General features: G+C 47.4%; 1 protein-coding gene across 3 annotated transcripts in view; it reads left to right on the top strand.

Annotated features, from left to right (window-relative positions):
* Positions 1 to 19,984, top strand: part of CTNNA2 (catenin alpha 2) — a 1,018,631-nt gene that overhangs the window by 917,698 nt on the left and 80,949 nt on the right. For all 3 annotated transcript variants that reach the window (XM_060247184.1, XM_060247186.1, XM_060247187.1), the window contains one exon: positions 1,677 to 1,790. In XM_060247184.1, coding sequence (XP_060103167.1) covers positions 1,677 to 1,790 — 114 coding nt within the window. The remainder of the gene's footprint in view (positions 1 to 1,676; positions 1,791 to 19,984) is intronic.

The following is a 19,984-nucleotide window of genomic DNA, read 5'->3' as shown; positions in this document are numbered from 1 at the left end:
TGAAATAGTTTCCTTTTCTTGGCAAGTCGCTGCCTGGCTGAGTATGATTTTCACACTGCATAATTCAGGGCCCATTATGCTGTCCGATAGGTTGGGCTTTCGTAGTAATCAATGGATACGTTTATGCTTCAGAGTGTGTGTAATTTGCATTTCAGTTGGAGGAATGGTGTGCCATTCCTAGCTTCAAGGTGACTTTTTCCAAACATCTTCTTAATCTCTGAGGTAAAAAAAAAAAAAAATTACAATCAAGTTTGCTTCAGCAATATCATTGGTCTTTTTTTTTTTTTTTAACGGAGACCGAACGCAATTATTTTGAAATATTGTGTTTCAGGGGGGGTAAACACATCCCCTGGATGTTGGTTTGCAAAACATACGTTCATCCCCTTAACGGAGTTAAAAGAAATCGTGGCGAGGTGATGATGAAACTGAGTTGTAAAAGAACAGGACTGGAAAAGGTTCATTTTTTTTCCCTCTTGGACAATTCAATTTGGGGGCTTGTCTGCTTGCACAGACAAGCTAATTTAAAATGAAGTAGAAACAGCATTCCCTGGGCAGGTACTTGATGAAATAGGGATATAGCATATGCTGGGCTTTCTCTCTGTTCTCTCAATATGGGTAACTGTGTTAGCAGGACTATTTTTTTGTACCCCTGAAGTAGCCAATCCTCCAAGAGTTTACATTAGGTCCGGTAAGAAGAGCCCTGTAAGCTCTTGGAGGATTGGCTACAACAGCGGTGTGTGGCCTAATATGCAAAGGAGTTCTTGCTACAAGAAAAGCCCTGATTAGGCCACATACCCCTGATGTAGCCAATCCTCCTGGAGGTTACATTAGGCCCTGTAAGCTTTTGGAGGATTGGCTACATCAGGGGAGTGTGGCCTAATATGCAAATGAGTTCCTGCTACAAAAAAAAAGCCCTGCGTTTTAGTCCGTCTGTACCAGTGGAAAAGGGTTGTCTACTCAGTCCAGTAGCGCCTGAAGGACTAACAACATTTGTGGCAGGGGAGGGACTTTTATGAGTCGCTCCTCACTTCTTTAGATACAGCAGCAATGTGAGTCCCTCTGTCCTTATATCACGTCGATGAGTTTCCATTCTGTACATATGAACATATTAAGCTGCCTTATACCGAATCAGACCCTCGGTCCGTCAAAGTCAGTATTGTCCACTCAGACTGGCAGCGGCTTTCCAGGTTTCATCAGGAGGCCCATCGGTGCGGCCAGAACTCCAGAAGCCTTCACAGTGTTGCCCTCCACCAGCACCAAGAAGACAGAGCATCACTGCCCAGACAGAGTGTTCCCTCTATACCTTGTGGTTAAGAGCCACTCATGGATCTCTGTTGTTTTTCACGCCTATTTGCCTGGACCCTTTTTAGTTGGAGATGCTGGGGATTGAACCTGGGATCTTCTGCTTACCAAGCCGATGCTCTACCGCTGAGCCACCGTCCCTCCCTTACTGCTAAATGTGGTGCCTTCCATGGAGACCGATCAGAATCGGTAGCCATGTTAGTCTGTCCGTAGCAGTAGAAAAGAGCCGAAGTCCAGTAGCACCTTAAAGACTTAACAAAAATTGTGGCAGGGTAGGAAGCTTTCATGAGCCACTGCTCACTTCTTCTGTATTCTTTGTAAGCATCCCATCTCTTCTTTTTTTCTCCACATTCTTTCTTTGTCTCAAAATCCAGACTCCCGAGGAGCTCGAAGACGATTCTGACTTCGAGCAAGAAGATTATGACGTTCGCAGCCGAACGAGTGTTCAGACCGAAGACGATCAGCTTATCGCGGGCCAGAGCGCAAGGGTAAGTGGAAAATCCAGACAAGGCGTTAATGCCGCTCTAATCACCAGATGAGGCAATCTGAATTTGCAAGGAATGCAGCCTCAAGATGACCACGAGTAGGGAAGCGACAGCTCGCTTTCCCAAATGTTGCTGGTTATTCTTGATGCTCACATCCTGCAGAGTCCTGAAGCTGGTTGGGGGAAAATAAAGTTTTGCGGAACTTTCGTCATGTTCGTTTTTAGCTTGAGCAAACCGAATTCTGTATTCTGATGCCGAATCAGATGCTTCTGTAAAGAGTCCCCGAATAGTTCCTTTTGTGTTTGAAAAATCTCGTGGTTCTGGAATTAAGCTTAAAAAGGAAGGCTTTGGTTTGGGTACAGCTTTTTCTGCTTTATCTGCCCCATTTGCCTAGGGCACTATCTATACCAACTTGATGTTATTAACCAGCTGATCCGGTGAATTGAGAGAAATGTGCCCTTCCTGATATTGTTGCAACATGCACTGCTTTCAGGAATTGTTAAGCTGCCATCAGGTATCATTTTAAGTAACATATTTAGATGACAGGATTTGATTTTTTTTTTAAAATGAATTATTATTTATTGCTCTTTTCGTATGTTGTGAGCTGTGCTGAGAATGTTTTCAGGGCAGGGCGGGATATAAACTGAATAAAATAAATAAGGTAGAATCTCCAGCTACAGGTTGGGAAATTCCGGGAGATTTGGGGGTAGAGCCTGGGGAGGAAGAAGTTTGGGGAAAGGAGAAATCCCGGTAGGATATAGCATCATAGAGTCCATGCTCCAAAGCAGCCATTTTGTCCAGGGGGACTGTAGACCTGTTGTAATTTCAGAAGATAGCCAGGCCCCACCAAAAGTTTGTGAATCCTTGGTTCACTTCTGCCATTAGGTATCGTTTTAAGTAACATATTTAGATGACAGGATTTGATTTTTTTAAATGAATTATTATTTATTGCTCTTTTCGTATGGTGTGAGCTGTGCTGAGAATGTTTTCAGGGCAGGGTGGGATATAAACTGAATAAAATAAATAAGGTAGAATCTCCAGCTACAGGTTGGGAAATTCCGGGAGATTTGGGGGTGGAGCCTGGGGAGGGAGAATTTTGGGGAAAGGAGGAATCCCAGTAGGATATAGTACCATAGAGTCCATGCTCCGAAGCAGCCATTTTGTCCAGGGGAACTGTAGACCTGTTGTAATTTCAGAAGATATCCAAGCCCCACCAAAAGTTTGTGAATCCTTGGTTCACTTCTGCACATGGATTAGGGTCACCAGGTCAGTCAGACAGGCTGGCAAGGGATGGGTATGAACTTATCAGGAGCGAGAGGGAAGAAGCTGGAAATAAAATGGACTGCCTGCATAACCTGAAAGTGGCTTAGGCACATTGGGGCCATTCCACAGGGCCTGTAAAACACACCTGTTTGGACAGGCTTTTAATGTGTAACCGGAGGCATTTTAACATCTGACAGCGGAGCTTAGTACCCTGCAGTATCTCTGTAGTGATATATTTCAAATGGCAATAGAAATTAACGTGAGGACCTCTCCTAAACATTGTGAAATGCAGAACAGTACATAAGAACATAAGAGAAGCCATGTTAGATCAGGCCAATGTCCCATCCAGTTGAACACTCTGTGTCACACAGTGGCAAATATATATATATACACACACACACAGAGTCTGCTGGCATGGGCCTCCATAGACACATTGAGTCCCCTGCATGTAGCCTTTGAACTAAGGTAACTGTACTAAGCGCTCCGGGTAGAGACCATGGCTCAGGGGTAGGGCATCAGCTTAGCTTACAGAATTTCCTAAGTTCCATCCCCAGCATGTTCAGTTAAAAGGCCCAGTCTGGAGGTGATATGATGAAAGACCTCCACTTGAGACCCTAAAGAGCTGTTGTCAGCCTGTTCCCTATTCCCTGCCATTTATCAATGGCCCATCAATATCCCATAAATGCTACATTCTGCTCTTCACACTCTCTGCCATTCAGATAGTGAGATTTTACTGGTTTCCTCTGAGTGTGACCGGGGAAGCAAGTTACCAGCACCCCAGTTTCTTTCATTTACACCGGCCCTTTCTTCAGAACAAATGGAACTTAGAACATCTCCGCTAGAGAGGCAAAATGGCCGCAGACTTGACCAGGCTTGCAATGTTGCCCCCCCCCCCAATGAAGCACAGAGGCTAGAAACAGAAGTTGGAGCAGGTTAGCTCATCCTCAGGAACGTCCTCTTACAGACCACCTGTTGGCTTTGTTTTCTCGCTCCTGCGTCTTGCTGGAGCAAGAAGCATTTCACTTCCATCTGCCGCCTTGTCTTCCACATTAAGAAAAGAGTAAAGTCTGAAGTTGCCCTGATTCTATCATTCCTCGCGTCAGCTGCCCACTGGAGCTAAAGTGGCAGCAGATGCCGTGTCTGGAATATTCCGTCGCAGTGAGCTCGCTGGGAACGGAATGCTGAAAAACCATCGAAGGATGCGGTCTGCGTTTGTCTTACTCTTCAGCGTCCTCCGTTAGTCAGGATGTACTAATTTATCTTCCAGATTGTTTTAAGGCATGGAATTTCCTCTGCAATTTTTTACTGTTTCTGGTTCTGATTACTATTTTTTTTTTGGGGGGGGGGATTGGTTTAGCTGTACTTTCTTTTCTCTCCCTCTCAAGATACGGCCCCACATTAGCTTGCTTATTGACATAAATGCAAACTGTGCAGGCTTGTGGGGCAGCTGAATTGTGGGATCGAACTAATACCTGGTTCTGGTGTGCTTCTTGGTGGGGAGATTGCTAAAAGAGTCGTTAGAACACGAGATTTCAGCTTCTACCCAGGTTTCCTACCTCGTTTCTTAGGGATCTTCACGACTGGTGCTGAATAAAGATTATGAACAGGCATTTTCGTAGGAGTCAAATGAAGCGGGGGCCTTCCTCTTTTTCTTCCCGGTATTCTGGGAGACCGCATGTCGACAGCACCATCTTGGGCAGCAGCGATGGCAAATGATTCATAATCACAGTGTTAACAAAGACAAATCTATTCACGCAGCGGTACTTCTCAACAATTCATTCAGGACAGACGACATTTATTCATTATGGTCCAGGGTTAGCGTCTAGATGTTATTTGGTTTTGATTTTTTTTTTAAAAAAAAAATTAAAAATGGCAGACTATTATAGGTAAAACCAGGGGTCGTTTTGTAGAAAAATAGGTGGTGAGCTCATTAGCATATGCCACCCCCCCACACACACCAGCCAAAGCAACCCGATGCAAGAAAGGAGAGCCCTGGGCGATCGAGGCTTGCTTGGGCTGGCTAGAGATCCAGCCAACCCAAGCAGACCTCACTCACCTGAGGCTCTCCTTGGCCACCATCCCCCCCACAGTCAACAGGCCAGCTAGCCACCCGCTGCCCAAAATCACATAAGAAGTGGAGAAAGTGTGGTGCAGGCTTCTCCAGGGGTTAATAAGGGCTGCTGGGGGTGTGGCAAAGCCCCTGGTGGCTGGCTGGCTGGCTGCCCGCTCTCCTAATTCAAGGATTGTTATGCAACTGCACCTACTATTCAATGGACAAGGTAGGTGGAGAGGAGGAGGGGGAACCCTCAGAGAGGTTCAGGAGCCATGCTCCAGTGAACTCCTGCTGAATTTAAGTCCTGAGTGAAACCCTACCTAATTAGCCACATTTGCTGTAAGGTTGTCCATGGAACAGCATGCCCCATGTTAATTGGATAAAGACTCCTTGATATCAATATTCCACGGCGTGGCTTCACTTCCTGTCCTATTGGGCAGGCTTGATTTTCAGGATCTACAAAGAACGCTGCCTTTCTAATATCACCCAGGTGCTCTGGCCAGACAGCCAAAGCCGGATCGGATTTTGCAACTTGTATCTAGCAGGCAAAATTATGTAAATGTGCATTGATGTTTTGCATAATGTATTCTGCTTCTGCTAATCAAGGGGAGAGGTTTTTTTAAAAAAAACCACACACACACACACACCACTATTCAAGGATGTGAGTCCCTTATCGGTCTTTCTGGCTAGAAACTGACTGGTCCCCAACACCCCCGCCCCCCCTTTATGGAACGTGCATGCCATTGCATGCTTAACACCTCAAAATTGGTCAGCGGCTGTTAATCACATTTAAAACATGATCAAACATGTTTATTGTAATGAATATAAACAGCATAAGCAGCACAAAATGGTTTGGTGCGGAGTGGTAAAGCTGCAGCGCCGCAGCCGCAGCCCTCTGCTCACGACCTGAGTTCGATCCCGGCGGACTGGTTCAGTTAGCCGGCTCCAGGTTGACTCAGCCTTTCCATCCTTCCGAGGTCGGTCAAATGAGTCCCCATTTATTTTCTGAAGCAAGAATCCGTAGGCTCACTTTGCATAGGTTAGCTGAGAAAGCCAGTGTAATAGTACAGTACTAGGCTAGGCCTGAGGAGACACATCTTTGTATCTCTGTTTCGTATGAAATTCACCAGGTGACCTTGCACTCTGTCAGCCTTCTTCACACAGTTGCTGGAAAGATAAAGAGGAAGCAGAGAGAACAGCATAAAACCATATTTAAAACCGTTTATGCAGCCCTGAGCTCCCAGGAGCTTCATAGGATTGGAGACACAGGAAACTGGTGTGAGATACTCTAGGAATTTCCCAAATATCTGCGGAATTTACCATAGAGATCTGGGAAATTTCTAGAGCATCATGTGATCCTGTGACATCACGGTACATTGTGGCATTGCACAAAGCCAGTCCCCACCCACCTTTGCTCTTTCTGCCTCACTTAGCAGTAACAGAGATTGTTGCTTATGTTTAATTCGATTTATACCCCACCCTCCCCGCCAAGGAGATTGCCTGCCAAGTGGGGCAACTTGGTCTCCCTGGGTGAGATAAACCACCCCGTAAAAAGTCTGCCGTGAAAACATTGTGAAAGCTGCGTCACCCCAGAGTCGGAAACGACTGGTGCTTGCACCTATACCTTTTTTTTTTTTTTTTACCAGTTATCAGACACGCAGTGGAAAAGCTAGATCGGGGTGACCATACTACAGCCTGGGAGCCACATGCAGCTCTTTCACACGTATTGTGCAGCTCCTGGAGGTCAAAGAGGAACATATTGCAGGTGTGCTCTCAAGAAAGCATACATAGCATCAGGACCTCAGTCAGCCTCCGAGCGCTGACCCAAAGTTAGGCAACTATTTCCACCAGGCTTGCAAGCTCTGTTCCTCCACCACAGAGGTTGCCCTGAGACCTAGAGGTGGGAAAGAGAGCTCAAGAGCCGAGGGAACCACTGGAAGTAGTGACAGAATTAAAGAGGGTGGTGCAGGGTTCCCCTTAATTTCATAGCTCTTGTAGGGGCTATGTTTATGAACCTTGGAGTCAAGGTGGAGAGAGATGCAGAATGATGCAAACGGTGGTCAGTGATTTGTATGGTATATGTGTGTTTCCTTCTCCCACTGGTGCCAAAAATTATTACCTAACCTTTCCCTGTGCTGGTCTTATGGGGACTGTTATTCCCAGACTTTTTATTAGGTCTCCTTCCAACATGGTTGTGTAGTAAAGCGCATACATACGTATTTTGTTTATCTCTGCAAAGAAAGTATTAAGAGTTATAATATTTGTTCATATCCCGTGGCTCTGAAACATCTGGTGTTTATTCTGTGTGGCTCTTTCATTAAGCAAGTTTGGCCATCCCTGACCTAAATTCAAGTCCAGTAACACCTTTGAGACCAAGAAGATTTGGGGGGGGCTATAAACTTTCAAGAGTCAAAGCTCATCTTGCCTCTCGAGAGCTGATACCCTGAAAACCTCGCTTGTCTCTAAGGTTCTCCCGTACTCTGATCTAACTGTTCTGCTGCAGACGGACACAGCTCCCCTCTGAAAACTATTGGTGGAAAAGCTTAGTCTTCGACCTCCCTTGACAGGAAAGAACCAGACAAACAAGACCTCGGGGCAAGTAAGTTCTGCAGTTCTAGAGAAACCACGGAGAAGGCCCCTTTTAAAAAGGAAAGTGAGCGAGCTGGGTATCAAAGGGCGCGGGCGTCTTCGCCCAGAATTAATGCCAGTCCTTTCATGCATCACCATTCCAGAAATCCCCGCAACCCAGGATCTATCAGGCGATGAAAATGTCCTTGCCAGGAAAAGACCGGAGGCTACTAAGTAGCTATAAAGCCGCTCGACAGAAGCCGTTAGCACTGTTCGCGCCCATTGTCAGTCTTTGATTAGAAATAAATAAAATGGTAATACGCACGCCGCGTTCCCCGCACACGAACACAGTGAACGAGAGAGCACTGTTTCGAAGAGGGGCAGAAATGCATCTGCTGTTGAAAGGCCTCGGACAGTCAAGGTTAGACTGTTGACTAAGGTGCAGCTCTAAGGGTGCATCGGTAAAAAAGGCACGGCCTTGTGTATGCGGTGTGTCGTCTTGGAAATACTGATGAGCGTCAAATGCATAAAACCGGCCGAGTGTTTTCTTTCAAACGGGGAAGTGAGGCAGCTTCTCTCCCCTCCCCCCCCCCGCCCTCCTTTTCCGTGCCATTTTCTGCAGGGGAAGGTTTTTTCACGTTAACATTTCAGGCTGCTGAGTCACATCGATAAGGCCTAATTAAAACTCCGGCACTGAATTTTAATTTGATTAACAGCGTTTTTTTTCCCTCCATTTCCCCACCCCACCCCCACCAATCTCCTGTTTATAGATAACCTTTCTCTCCCCCCCCCCCTCCGCCCCGGTTCTGGTTTCAGAAAAGGTCAATTATGAATTTTTTAAAAGCCAAGAGCATTTTTTTAAAAAATACGTCGAGGGAGAGAGAGGTGGCGGCTGATTGAAAGTGACATAAACAAGGAAAAAACTTAACGACACTTAAAGAGATGTCACACCCCATTAAATGTGTTGCGAAGTTTGGTAGAACCCCTGGAGCAAAACCCCATCTCCACTTGGAAATCGCCGTTCAAAGTGCCCATTTCATCTTCAGAAGTAATTATTATAATTCTGCTATTCTGTATTGTAACTTCACAGCTGGTTCCTTTTCTTTCCTTTTTAGAAAGCTGGGGCAAAAGGATGAAAAAAAGAGCCAGTTCAGGGCTAGTGGACGTGCGTGGCTGTAGAGATAATTGAAGAGTGAAATGTTTAAGAAGAATAACATCCATTTCAAATTCTTTGGGGGAGAGAAAAAGTTAGTTGGACTCGCAGGGTGCCCGGACTAGCAAACTGCACAAATGCAATCCCTACGGGTAGTATTACCAAACTCTAGATATAGGGTTGCCCAGGGGTGGAATTCTAGCAGGAGCTCCTTTGCATATTAGGCCACACACCCCTGATGTAGCCAATCCTCCAAGAGCTAGAATTCCTTCCCTGTGGACTATGAATGTTTATGGCATTTATAAATACCATCCCTTGGCTGGATGGTTACAACAGAGTCGAATGGTTAAATCCAACTAAGACGAAGGTCCTGTACCTGAGTCGAGGGGGGTGGGTTCGTGCATCCAGCTCCCAGCCCTGGGAGGTGCCATTCTGGCACCGGCCCAACAGATGAAGAGTCCGGAGGTGATTCTGGATGCTTCCCTCTCCGTGGAGGCCCAGATCACAGCGGCCGCTGGGTCTGCCTTTTTCCATCTACGGCAGATCAGGCAGCTAGCACCATATCTATCCCCACCAAGACCTGGCTACAGTGACCCATGCAATGGTGACTTCCAGGCTGGACTACTGTAACTCGCTCTATGCTGGCCTACCCCTGAAACTGATCTGGAAACTGCAGAATGAGGCAGCTTGCCTGCTGACTGTGTCACCTGTACAGGTGAGCATACGGCTGGCGTTCTGTGACCTGCACTGGCTGCCTATAGAGTACTGGTTCCGTTTCAAGGTGTTAGTTTTGACTTTAAAGGCCTTGCGCGGCCTGGGACCAACATACCTATGGGACCGTCTCCTCCCATATACGCCCCGGAGATCGCTTCGTTCGGCCTCCCAAGATCTTCTGATAGTTCCCGGCCCAAGAGATGCCCGTCTTGCCTCTACCAGGGCCAGGACTTTCTCAGTTCGGGCCCTACCTGGCTTTCTGGCCTTTCGTAGGGCCTGGAAAACGGAGCTGTTCTGCCAAGTCTTTGGAAGAGGCAGCGGGCATCTATTCATGGATAGGTTGGCCTCCCCCCTACTGCTCTGCTGCTCTACTGCATTACTGTACTGTGATGCTGTATTGTGGTACTGTTTTGTGCTATACCGCCTTGCTGTCACGTCATCTTGCTGCGTCATCTTGCTGCACTTTGATGAATGTTGTAATTGGTTTTATGATGATTTTATTGTGATTTTATTTCTATTTGCTGTACTCCGCTCTGAGCCCCCAATGGGGGAATGGGCGGAATATAAATAAACTAATAATGATGATGATAATAATAAAAAAAACACATTAAGAACATAAGAAAATAAGAGACGCCATGCTGGATCAGGCCAATGGCCCATCCAGTCCAACACTTTGTGTCACATAAGAACACAAGAGAAGCCATCTTGGATCAGGCCAGTGGCCCATCCAGTCCAACACTCTGTGTCACATAAGAACATAAGAGAAGCCATGTTGGATCAGGCCAATGGCCCATCCAGTCCAACACTTTGTGTCACATAAGAACACAAGAGAAGCCATCTTGGATCAGGCCAGTGGCCCATCCAGTCCAACACTCTGTGTCACATAAGAACATAAGAGAAGCCATCTTGGATCAGGCCAATGGCCCATCCAGTCCAACACTCTGTGTCACAGAAGAATATAAGAGAAGCCATGTTGGATCAGGCCAATGGCCCATCCAGTCCAACACTCTGTGTCACATAAGAACATAAGAGAAGCCATGTTGGATCAGGCCAATGGCCCATTCAGTCCAACACTCTGTGTCACATAAGAACGTGGCCAATATACACACACACACACTGTGGCTAATAGCCACTGATGGACCTCTGCTCCATATTTTTATCTAACCCTCTCTTGAAGCTGGCTATGCTTGTAGCCGCCACCACCTCCTGTGGCAGTGAATTCCACATGTTAATCACATTGAAGAATATTGTGTCAATAATCAAACCACAGTCTACTTTTGTATAGCTGGATATCCATCCTGTGGTTCTCTCCTGTACGCTGAGAGTGTGAGCCGGACTTAAGCTGACTAGACCAGGCCGCTTTGAATCTAGAGTTACAACAAATTTAAAAATTGCTGAGTCAGTCAAGCGTTCCTTGAACTCATTTGTTATGAGGGCCAGATCCAACATGGCCTTGTGTCCCATAAAATGTAATGCCTGGTAGCAGACACAGATACTCACAAGTAAAGATTTTTTAAAAAATGTAAAACATGCCTCAAAGAGTAGCACTTTTTCAGTATTTTGTTTATTTAATTCTCTGATAACTGACACCTCTTGTTCTGAATTACTGCATCAAAAACTGGAGACAGTGTCCGTGCCGTAGCAGTCTTGAGTATGCTGTTCAAGTGCGCATCTGTAAGTTACAAACCCGCTTTTGATTTGCTTGTGTGCCTGATAGGACCCCTCTGGGGACCTGATCCAGCCCCCGGGCCGCATGTTTGACACCCCAGCTCTAAGTGACGGGCAGACTATAAATCAAATCTCTTCCTCCTCCTCCTTTTTCTTCTTAAGAACATAAGAGAAGCCATGTTCTATCAGGCCAGTGGCCCATCCAGTCCAACACTCTGTCACACAGTGGCCAGAACACCCAAGTGTCATCAGGAGGTTCACCAATGAGACTAGAAGTCCTCCCACTGTGCCCCCCCCCACACAAGCACCAAGAATGCAGAGCATTACTGCCCCGGACAGGGAGTTCCAACAATATGCTGTGGCTAGTAGCCACTGATGGACCTCTGCTCCATATGCTTATCCAATCCCCTCTGCTTATCCAATTCCATATGCTTATCCAAGCCCCTCTTGAAGCTGTCTATGCTTGTATGCTTCTTCTTCATAAGTCACCTGCTACCTGACGGGGCGGGGGGGGGGGACCCTTTGAGAATAGCAGATTTGTTGGGACCCATAGCTGTGGTTTCCTTGATTCCAGTTCCATCAGACTTTTAAGACTTAATAAATAAAGCTCTCTTTCTTTAATTGGTCTGAAGTAGCTTCTGCCAGCAATTTCCTTGACATGCTGCACCAGAGTCATGCAACCTTTAAACCCGAGAAAATATTTTTTTTAATAAAAATCATAAACTCCTTCGTTTTACAGGAATGTGCTGGATAATAATTCTGGGAACAGCTAATAAACCGAAATCAGGGCTGAGCCATTAAAGACTCCAGTTCCAAAGGGATGAAGTGGCAGTTGGGACTGCTTTAAAGATTGTCTCTGATAGGCACCTCTAGGTTTAAGGTGGTATTTGGGTACAGACAGTGGTCCCCGCAAAAACGTCCTTTACTTGGGAGCAACTTGTAGGGGGTTTCAGAAGCACCAATGGTGCTGCGTTGAAGGTGGCTAATCATAGAGTCAGAAGGGCCAAAAGAGAAGCCATGCTGGATCAGGCCAATGGCCCATCCAGTCCAACACTCTGTGTCACATAAGAGAAGCCATGTTGGATCAGGCCAATGGCCCATCCAGTCCAACGCTCTGTATAACACAGTGGCCAGTACACACACACACACACACTGTGGCTAATAGCCACTGATGGACCTCCCCTCCATATTTTTATCCAATCCCCTCTTGAAGCTGGCTATGCTTGTAGCTGCCACCACCTCCAGTGGCAGTGAATTCATATAGGCCATCTAGTCCAGCAGGGGGCCAAACTTGCTTAATGTAAGAGTAGCAAAAAATAAATGTCAGATGTTTGAGAGCCACAAGACGGGAATGTCAGGGGAAGGAAGGAAGGAAGGAAGGAAGGAAGGAAGGAAGGAAGGAAGGAAGGAAGGAAGGAAGGAAGGAAGGAAGGAAGGAAGGAAGGAAGGAAGGTAGATGGGGAACAGAGGAAGAGGTGGAAAGGAAGCAACTTTAAATGCATTCTCCAAGCCACTGCCTGACTCGACTTGGAGAAGTGATTTAAAGAGAGAAATGCCTTCTCCAAGCCGACCAATGGGGCGGTGGGGACTTCGAGAGCCATGCAATATATGCGAAACAGCCGCAGTCACCCCTGATCTAATCCAACCTCTTGTGCAATGCAGGATCAGCCTAGAGCATCTCTGACTACTGTCTGTCCAGCTGCTGCTTGAAGACTGCTAGGGTGGGGGAGCCCACCACCTCCCTAGGCATCCCAAATGCGTACTGTTTAAAGAAATCTTCCTACTATCCAGGCGGTACCTTTCTGCCCATAGTTTAAACCCATGCTCGATGCATGTGACCTTTTGAACACAATCAGAGACGTTTTGATGGGTCTGCGATGTCACAGCAGACGGAGAGTGGCTTTAGAAGGAGCAAAGATGAACCTGACTATGCTGAGGGAAAAGACAGATATTTGGGGGTCGGCCATCTGAGAGCTGAGATCAGAAAGTTTTGGCTACCCAAGTCTGCGGGGTCGGTGTAATAAGGTCAATATTGTATGGAGACCCTGACTTGTATGGCGGAGGTCAGCCCGATCTCATCGGATCAGCAAACCTGGCCTTGGTTAGGACTTGGATGGGAGATCCCTCCCCCCAAGGAAGCCCAGAGTTGCTACGCAGAGGCAAGCAAGGAGAGCCAGTTTGGTGTAGTGGTTAAGTGGGCGGACTCTTATCTGGGAGAACCAGGTTTGATTCCGCACTCCTCCACTTGCACCTGCTAGCATGGCCTTGGGTCAGCCATAGCTCTGGCAGAGGTTTTCCTTGAAAGGGCAGCTGCTGTGAGAGCCCTCTCCAGCCCCACCCACCTCACAGGGTGCCTGTTGTGGGGGGAGGGAAGGTAAAGGAGATTGTGAGCCGCTCTGAGACTCTTCGGAGTGGAGGGTGGGATATAAATCCAATCTCTTCATCTACCTCACAGGGTGTCTGTTGTAGGGGAGGAAGGTAAAGGAGATTGTGAGCCACTCTGAGCCTCTTTGGAGTGGAGGGCGGGATATAAATCCAATATCTTCATCTACCTCACATGGTGACTGTTGTGGCGGGGAAGGTAAAGGAGATTGTAGGCCGCTCTCTGTCCTTGACAGGGCAGCTGCTGTGAGAGCCCTCTCCAGCCCCACCCACCTCACAGGGTGTCTGTTGAGGGGGAGGAAGGGAAAGGAGATTGTGAGCCTCTCTGAGACTCTTCGGAGTGGAGGGCGGGATATAAATCCAATATCATCATCATCTTCTTCTTCTTCTTCTTCTTCTTCTTCTTCTTCTTCTTGCAACGGCAAACCACCTCTATTCACCTCTTGCCTTAAAATCCTATGGAGTAGAGTAGCCATAAATTGACAACACTTTCCTCCACTGTTATATGGAGACAAAGGAAGTCTGCGATCTGGAGAATTCCAGTGGTTAAGGTGCCCTACCTATAGACGCCACATTCTGTCCCTCATCTAAGACCACAGCTGACATTCTGTTAATGTCAGAGGTTGAATTTATCAATATTTGCAGGAACTCAGCCATGCAGTTCCTTCGACACAATGGCATTTCTACGTCCAGAAGAGGGTGGGGTCAACAATTACCACCAGTCCCCTCTCCTGCTGCAGAACCCCTGTGCTGTTCTTGGTGATCTGACATTTCCCAGGAACGAAGGTTCAGTAGGAACTTCTACTTGACGCAGAAAGCGATTAAAATGTGGGATTTGCTGCCAGAGGATGTAGCGATTGCTGCAGGAATAAACAGCTTGAAAGGGGGATTAGATCGTCAATGGCTGCTGGCCGTGGTGGCTGAGAGGCACCTCCACATTCAGAGGCACTAATCCTCTGAATTCCAGAGCCGGGAGGCAACCTCAGGGGAAGGCCTCAGCCACTGTGGCATTTTGTTGGCTTTCTAGAAGAACTGGTTGGCCCCTGTGTGAGACAGGATGCTGAACTAGATGGACCCTCACTGGTCTGATCCAGCAGGGCTCTTCTGATATTCTTATGAAGGCCTCAGCCTCTATGATCTGTTGTTGGCTGTCCAGAGGAACCGGTTGACCCCTGTGTGAGATGAGATGCTGGACTAGATGGACTTTCACTGGCCTGATCCAGCAGGGCTCTTTTGATGTTCTTTTGAAGGCCTTAGTCTCTATGATCTGTTATTGGCTGTACAGAGGAACTGGTTGACCTCTGTGTGAGATGAGTTGCTGGTCTGATTCAGCAGGGCTCTTCTGATGTTCTTATCAGGGAGAGGCCTCAGCCTCTATGCCCTGTTGTTGGCCCTGCAGAGGAACTGGTTGGCCATTGTGTGAGACAGGATACTGGATTAGATGGACTGCTTGTCTGATTCAGCAGGGCTCTTCTTATGTTCTTATGAAGGTCTTGGCCTCTCTGCTCTGTTGTTGGCCCTCCAGAGGAACTGGTTGACCGTTGTGTGGGACAGGATGCTGAACTAGATGGACCCTCACTGGTCTGATCCAGCAGGGCTCTTCTGATGTTCTTACGAAGGCCTTAGCCTCTATGGTCTGTTGTTGGCTGTCCAGAGGAACTGGTTGACCCCTGTGTGAGATGAGATGCTGGACTAGATAGACCCTCACTGGCCTGATCCAGCAGGGCTCTTCTGATGTTCTTATGAAGGCCTTAGCCCCTATGATCTGTTGTGGGCTGTCCAGAGGAACTGGTTGACCCCTGTGTGGGATGAGATGCTGGACTAGATGGTCTGATCCAGCAGGGCTCTTCTGATGTTCTTATCAGGGAGAGGCCTCAGCCTCTATGCCCTGTTGTTGGCCCTGCAGAGGAACTGGTTGGCCACTCTGTGAGACAGGATGCTGGATTTGATGGACTGCTTGTCTGATTCAGCAGGGCTCTTCTTATGTTCTTATGAAGGTCTTGGCCTCTCTGCTCTGTTGTTGGCCTTCCAGAGGAACTGGTTGACCATTGTGTGGGACAGGATGCTGGACTAGATGGACCATCACTGGTCTGATCCAGTAGGGCTCGTCTGATGTTCTTAGGAAGGCCTCGACCTCTCCACCCTGTTGTTGGCCCTCCAGAGAAACTGGTTGGTCACTGTGTGAGACGGAACACTGGACTAAATAGACCGTCACTGATCTGATCCAGCAAGGCCCTTCTGATGCTATTATCGGAAGGGAGAAGCCGGAAAGTCCCATTTTGTCAAGTCTACCGATATGTCGATAAACACCATTAAGTTGTTTTAATTTTTTTTAACCTTACCAATAGGCGCACTAGAGCAGTCCTGTGAGGCTTTCACTTCATTATTTGTTGTTAGATTAAGGGAGAAAGGTGAGACTGGCCAACCTGCTGAGTGTTGCCAACAGTCCTTCGCTAGATCACCGTCAAGTGTCCGCCTGTCAAGACTCATTTCTCAGCTTTGTCTTGCCGAACCGGAGTAAGGGACAGTTGATTATTCTGTCGATTGGTTCATCCTTGTTTGACCCGGTCACCCCCGGAGGATACTGCTGACTGTGTAGTCGACGCTTCTGGCCCCAGGCAATTCCACCTTACCCTCTAGGGAGCTCTGTTTCCCCAATCTTGTTTCTGCCGCTCAGTTTCTTTGTAACCCGCATCCTGAACCAGTTCCTTTGGTCTGCTGCCCGACTTGAATTCTTTCGTTGGCCCCGGTTACAGACAGGTGAGAGGGATGCAGGGAGTACCGTGGGAGGAGCGGGTGAACCTACCTGGGAGAGCTGGTCTGGTCTTCTTGTGCTTGAGGAATTTCAGTGGTGATTGGGTAGACCAGCCCCAGTCAGCTTCTTTTTGCTCCAATGAGCAAAATCCGCCCAGATGATTTTTAATCCGCCCAGATGATTTTTAATCCGCCCAGATGATTTCCTCCCAGTTCACCTGTCAACCACCCACTTAGCCCAGTCCTCCACTGGGGGATGCATATGGTTATTCTCATTTGCATTCAAGATAGATAGTCCACAAAACAACTCCCAGGCTTACAGGGTTTGGAGGGCAAGCCTAAGCAGATCTTCTTGGAAGTAGGCCTCATGTTGAACATATATGAACATATGAAGCTGCCTTATACAGAATCAGACCTTTGGTCCATCAAAGTCAGTATTGTCTTCTCAGACTGGCAGCGGCTCTCCAGGGTCTCAAGCTGAGGTTTTTCACACCTATTTGCCTGGACCCTTTTTTTGGAGATGCCAGGGATTGAACCTGGGACCTTCTGCTTCCCAAGCAGATGCTCTACCACTGAGCCACAGTCCCTCCCCCAATGGAATGGGAGCTTACAGGAGCATGCTTCCTTTAGTATGCTTCCTTTCTTACACCCCCCCCCCCCCAAACTTGCTTCTGGGCTTCATTGTTCAAACTCCCTGTGAGAATTTTGCTGAATTCTAAGATTTGACAGACTTTCTAATATTCCCCCCCCACACACAAAATATGGGGGGAAAACCCAAACCTATCAAAGCAGACAGATGGACATCTTCCTCATGCCACTTTGGCCACATTGGAGAAAGTAATTTAAAAAGTATTATGGGAGTAAGGTTTTACTATGACAATTATAAATCAAGAAGCATTTTAAGGTGGATGCCCTTTCAAGGACAACCTCTGGCAGAGCTATGAAGAAGACTGCAGATTTATACCCTGCCCTTCTCTCTTAATCAGAGTCTCAGAGCGGCATACAATCTCCTTCCACCACAACAGACACCCTGTGAGGTGGGTGAGGCTGAGAGGGCTCTCACGGAAGCTGCCCTTTCAAGGACAACCTCTGCCAGAGCTATGGCTGACCCAAGGCCATTCCAGCAGGCACGGGGTGAAAGTGGAGGAGTGGGGAATCAAACCTGGTTCTCTCAGATAAGAGTCCGCACACTTAACCACTACACCAAACTGGCTGCCCCAAGGCCATCCCAGCAGCTGCAAGTGGAGGAGTGGGGAATCAAACCCGGTTCTCCCAGATAAGAGTCCGCACACTTAACCACGACACCAAACTGGCTGCCCCAAGGCCATTCCAGCAGCTGCAAGTGGAGGAGGGGGGGAATCAAACCCGGTTCTCCCAGATAAGAGTCTGCACACTTACCCACGACACCAAACTGGGATTCCCCCCTCCGTTCCGTTCCCTTTCGTATTGTTAAACCCCTTCTCTTTTTTTGTAGGTAGGTGCTCCCTCTCTCTCTCTCTCTCACACACACACGCACAAACACACACACACTATGTTGAGAAGAAGCAGTGAAGGAAAAGTAAACCCCACTGACTTTGGGATTTTTTTAAAATTCATATCTCACTGTTCCCACTGTTTTCCAACGCTTCTCCTCTCTCCTTGCCTTCTTCAGTTTTGTATGTCTTTATCTGTGTAATGTCAAAGGGCACAAAAGGAAGCTTTCTGCAGGGTGCCGCATAGAGTTGCCAACTCCGTATTAGGAAATTCCTGGAGATTTGGGTGGGGGGGAGTATGGGGAGGGCAGGGCTTGTGGAGGAGGGGAGCTCAGCAGGGTACAACGCCATCCATTCCACCCTCCAAGCCAAAAGAGCCATTTTCTCCACAGATCTCTGTAGTCTGGAAATCTGTTGTGACTCCAACAGGTCTCCAGACCCCACCTGGGGGCTGGCAACTGCAGTCCTGGAGACGTTTGCCACAGCCCTGGGTGAGGCTGTAATTAATTCTCCTTCCTCAAAACGTCTCTCTTAATACAAGAGTAGAGATCAGAGAGAAGGGTTCTAGCCAGGGTTCCGTCTAAGCTGAGTTAGCGCGAGGTAGCTCACAGATTTTCAGCCTTCAGCTCACACATTTTTGCCTTAGCTCAGGAAGGACGATCCCCCCCCCCCGAGCACATTGATTTATGCCAGGGGTGGCCGAGGGTAGCTCTCCAGATGTTTTTTTTGCCTACAACTCCCATGAGCCCCAGCCAGCATGGCCAATGACTGGGGCTGATGGGAGTTGTAGGCAAAAAAAAACATCCGGAGAGCTACCGTCGGCCACCCCTGATTTATGCAGCAGCTCACAACTTTAATGCCAGCAGCTCGCAAAGTAGAACTTTTGCTCGCAAGACTCGGCAGCTGAGAGGGAACATCGGTTCTAGCCTGGTTTGATCCCTCACGGGTTTCTTTTACATGTGGAGGATTTGGGAGGCAGGTAAAGCTGGAACGTTCTTTCCTGCAGTCTAAAGTTGGGCAGCCAAGGAGGCCAGCCTCCGGGTGGGGTCTGGGGATCCTCTAGAACTACAACTCATCTCTGGACTACAGAGATCATCTCCCCTGGTGGAAATGAATGCTTTGGAGGTGGGGGACTACCCCGCTGATGTCCTATCCTCACTAGGCCCCATCCCCAAATCTCCAAGAGTTTCTCTTTGATAAAACAATTTTTATTGGTAACGTATGGTAATAAATCTATATCTTACAACTTTAAAAAGTTTATCTACCCCATATATTACTTTCCACCCACCCCTCCCCCCATTACTTGACCCCCACCGGTGTTATTTACTTAAAAAAAAAATATTAAAGGTACCCTTGACTATTAAAACAATTTATATTCTTCTTTTTAAAATTTAATCGTTATCAAAAATTGTCCAGTGTCCTTTTATTTTCCACTCTTTTTCTACGTATCTTCTAAACTTTTTCCACTCCGTCTTAAAAACTTCCAAATCATAGTCTCTTAATATTCTTGTTAATTTGTCCATTTCACTCTATGTCATAACTTTTATAATCCAATCCCATTTCTCTGGTTTTTTTTCTTGCTTCCACAACTGCGCATACAATGTCCTAGCAGCTGAAAGCAAGTACCAGATTAAAGTTCTATCTTCTTTTGGAAAATTTTCCATTTGTAATCCCAATAAGAAAGTCTCTGCAACTTTCATTACTTCATATCCCAATACCTTAGAAATTTCTTGTTGAATCATTTGCCAATACTGTTTTGCTCTTTCACAAGTCCACCACGTATGGTAGAAAGAACCTTCATGCTTTTTACATTTCCAACATCTGTCTGGCATCTTCTTATAATTTCCAAGAGTTTCTCAACCTGGATCTGGCAACCCTGCCCCCTCCAGTGACCCAGTTCAGTGTAGTGCTTAGGTGTGCGGGCTCTTACCTGGGAGAACTGGGTTTGATTCCCCACTCCTCCCCTTGCACCTGCTGGAATGGCCCTGGGTCAGCCATAGCTCTGGCAGAGGTTGTCCTTGAAAGGGCAGCTGCTGTGAGAGCCCTCTCCAGCCCCACCCACCTCACAGGGTGTCTGTTGTGGGCAGGAAGGGAAAGGAGATTGTGAGCCGCTCCGAGACTCTTCAGAGTGGAGGGCGGGATATAAATCTATCATCTTCATCTACCTCAC

This window comes from Heteronotia binoei, chromosome 9, assembly GCF_032191835.1.
Source record: "Heteronotia binoei isolate CCM8104 ecotype False Entrance Well chromosome 9, APGP_CSIRO_Hbin_v1, whole genome shotgun sequence".
NCBI lineage: Eukaryota > Metazoa > Chordata > Lepidosauria > Squamata > Gekkonidae > Heteronotia > Heteronotia binoei.
The sequence above is the reverse complement of the archived record's forward strand: the minus strand, read 5'-3'. Positions and strand labels throughout refer to the sequence as shown.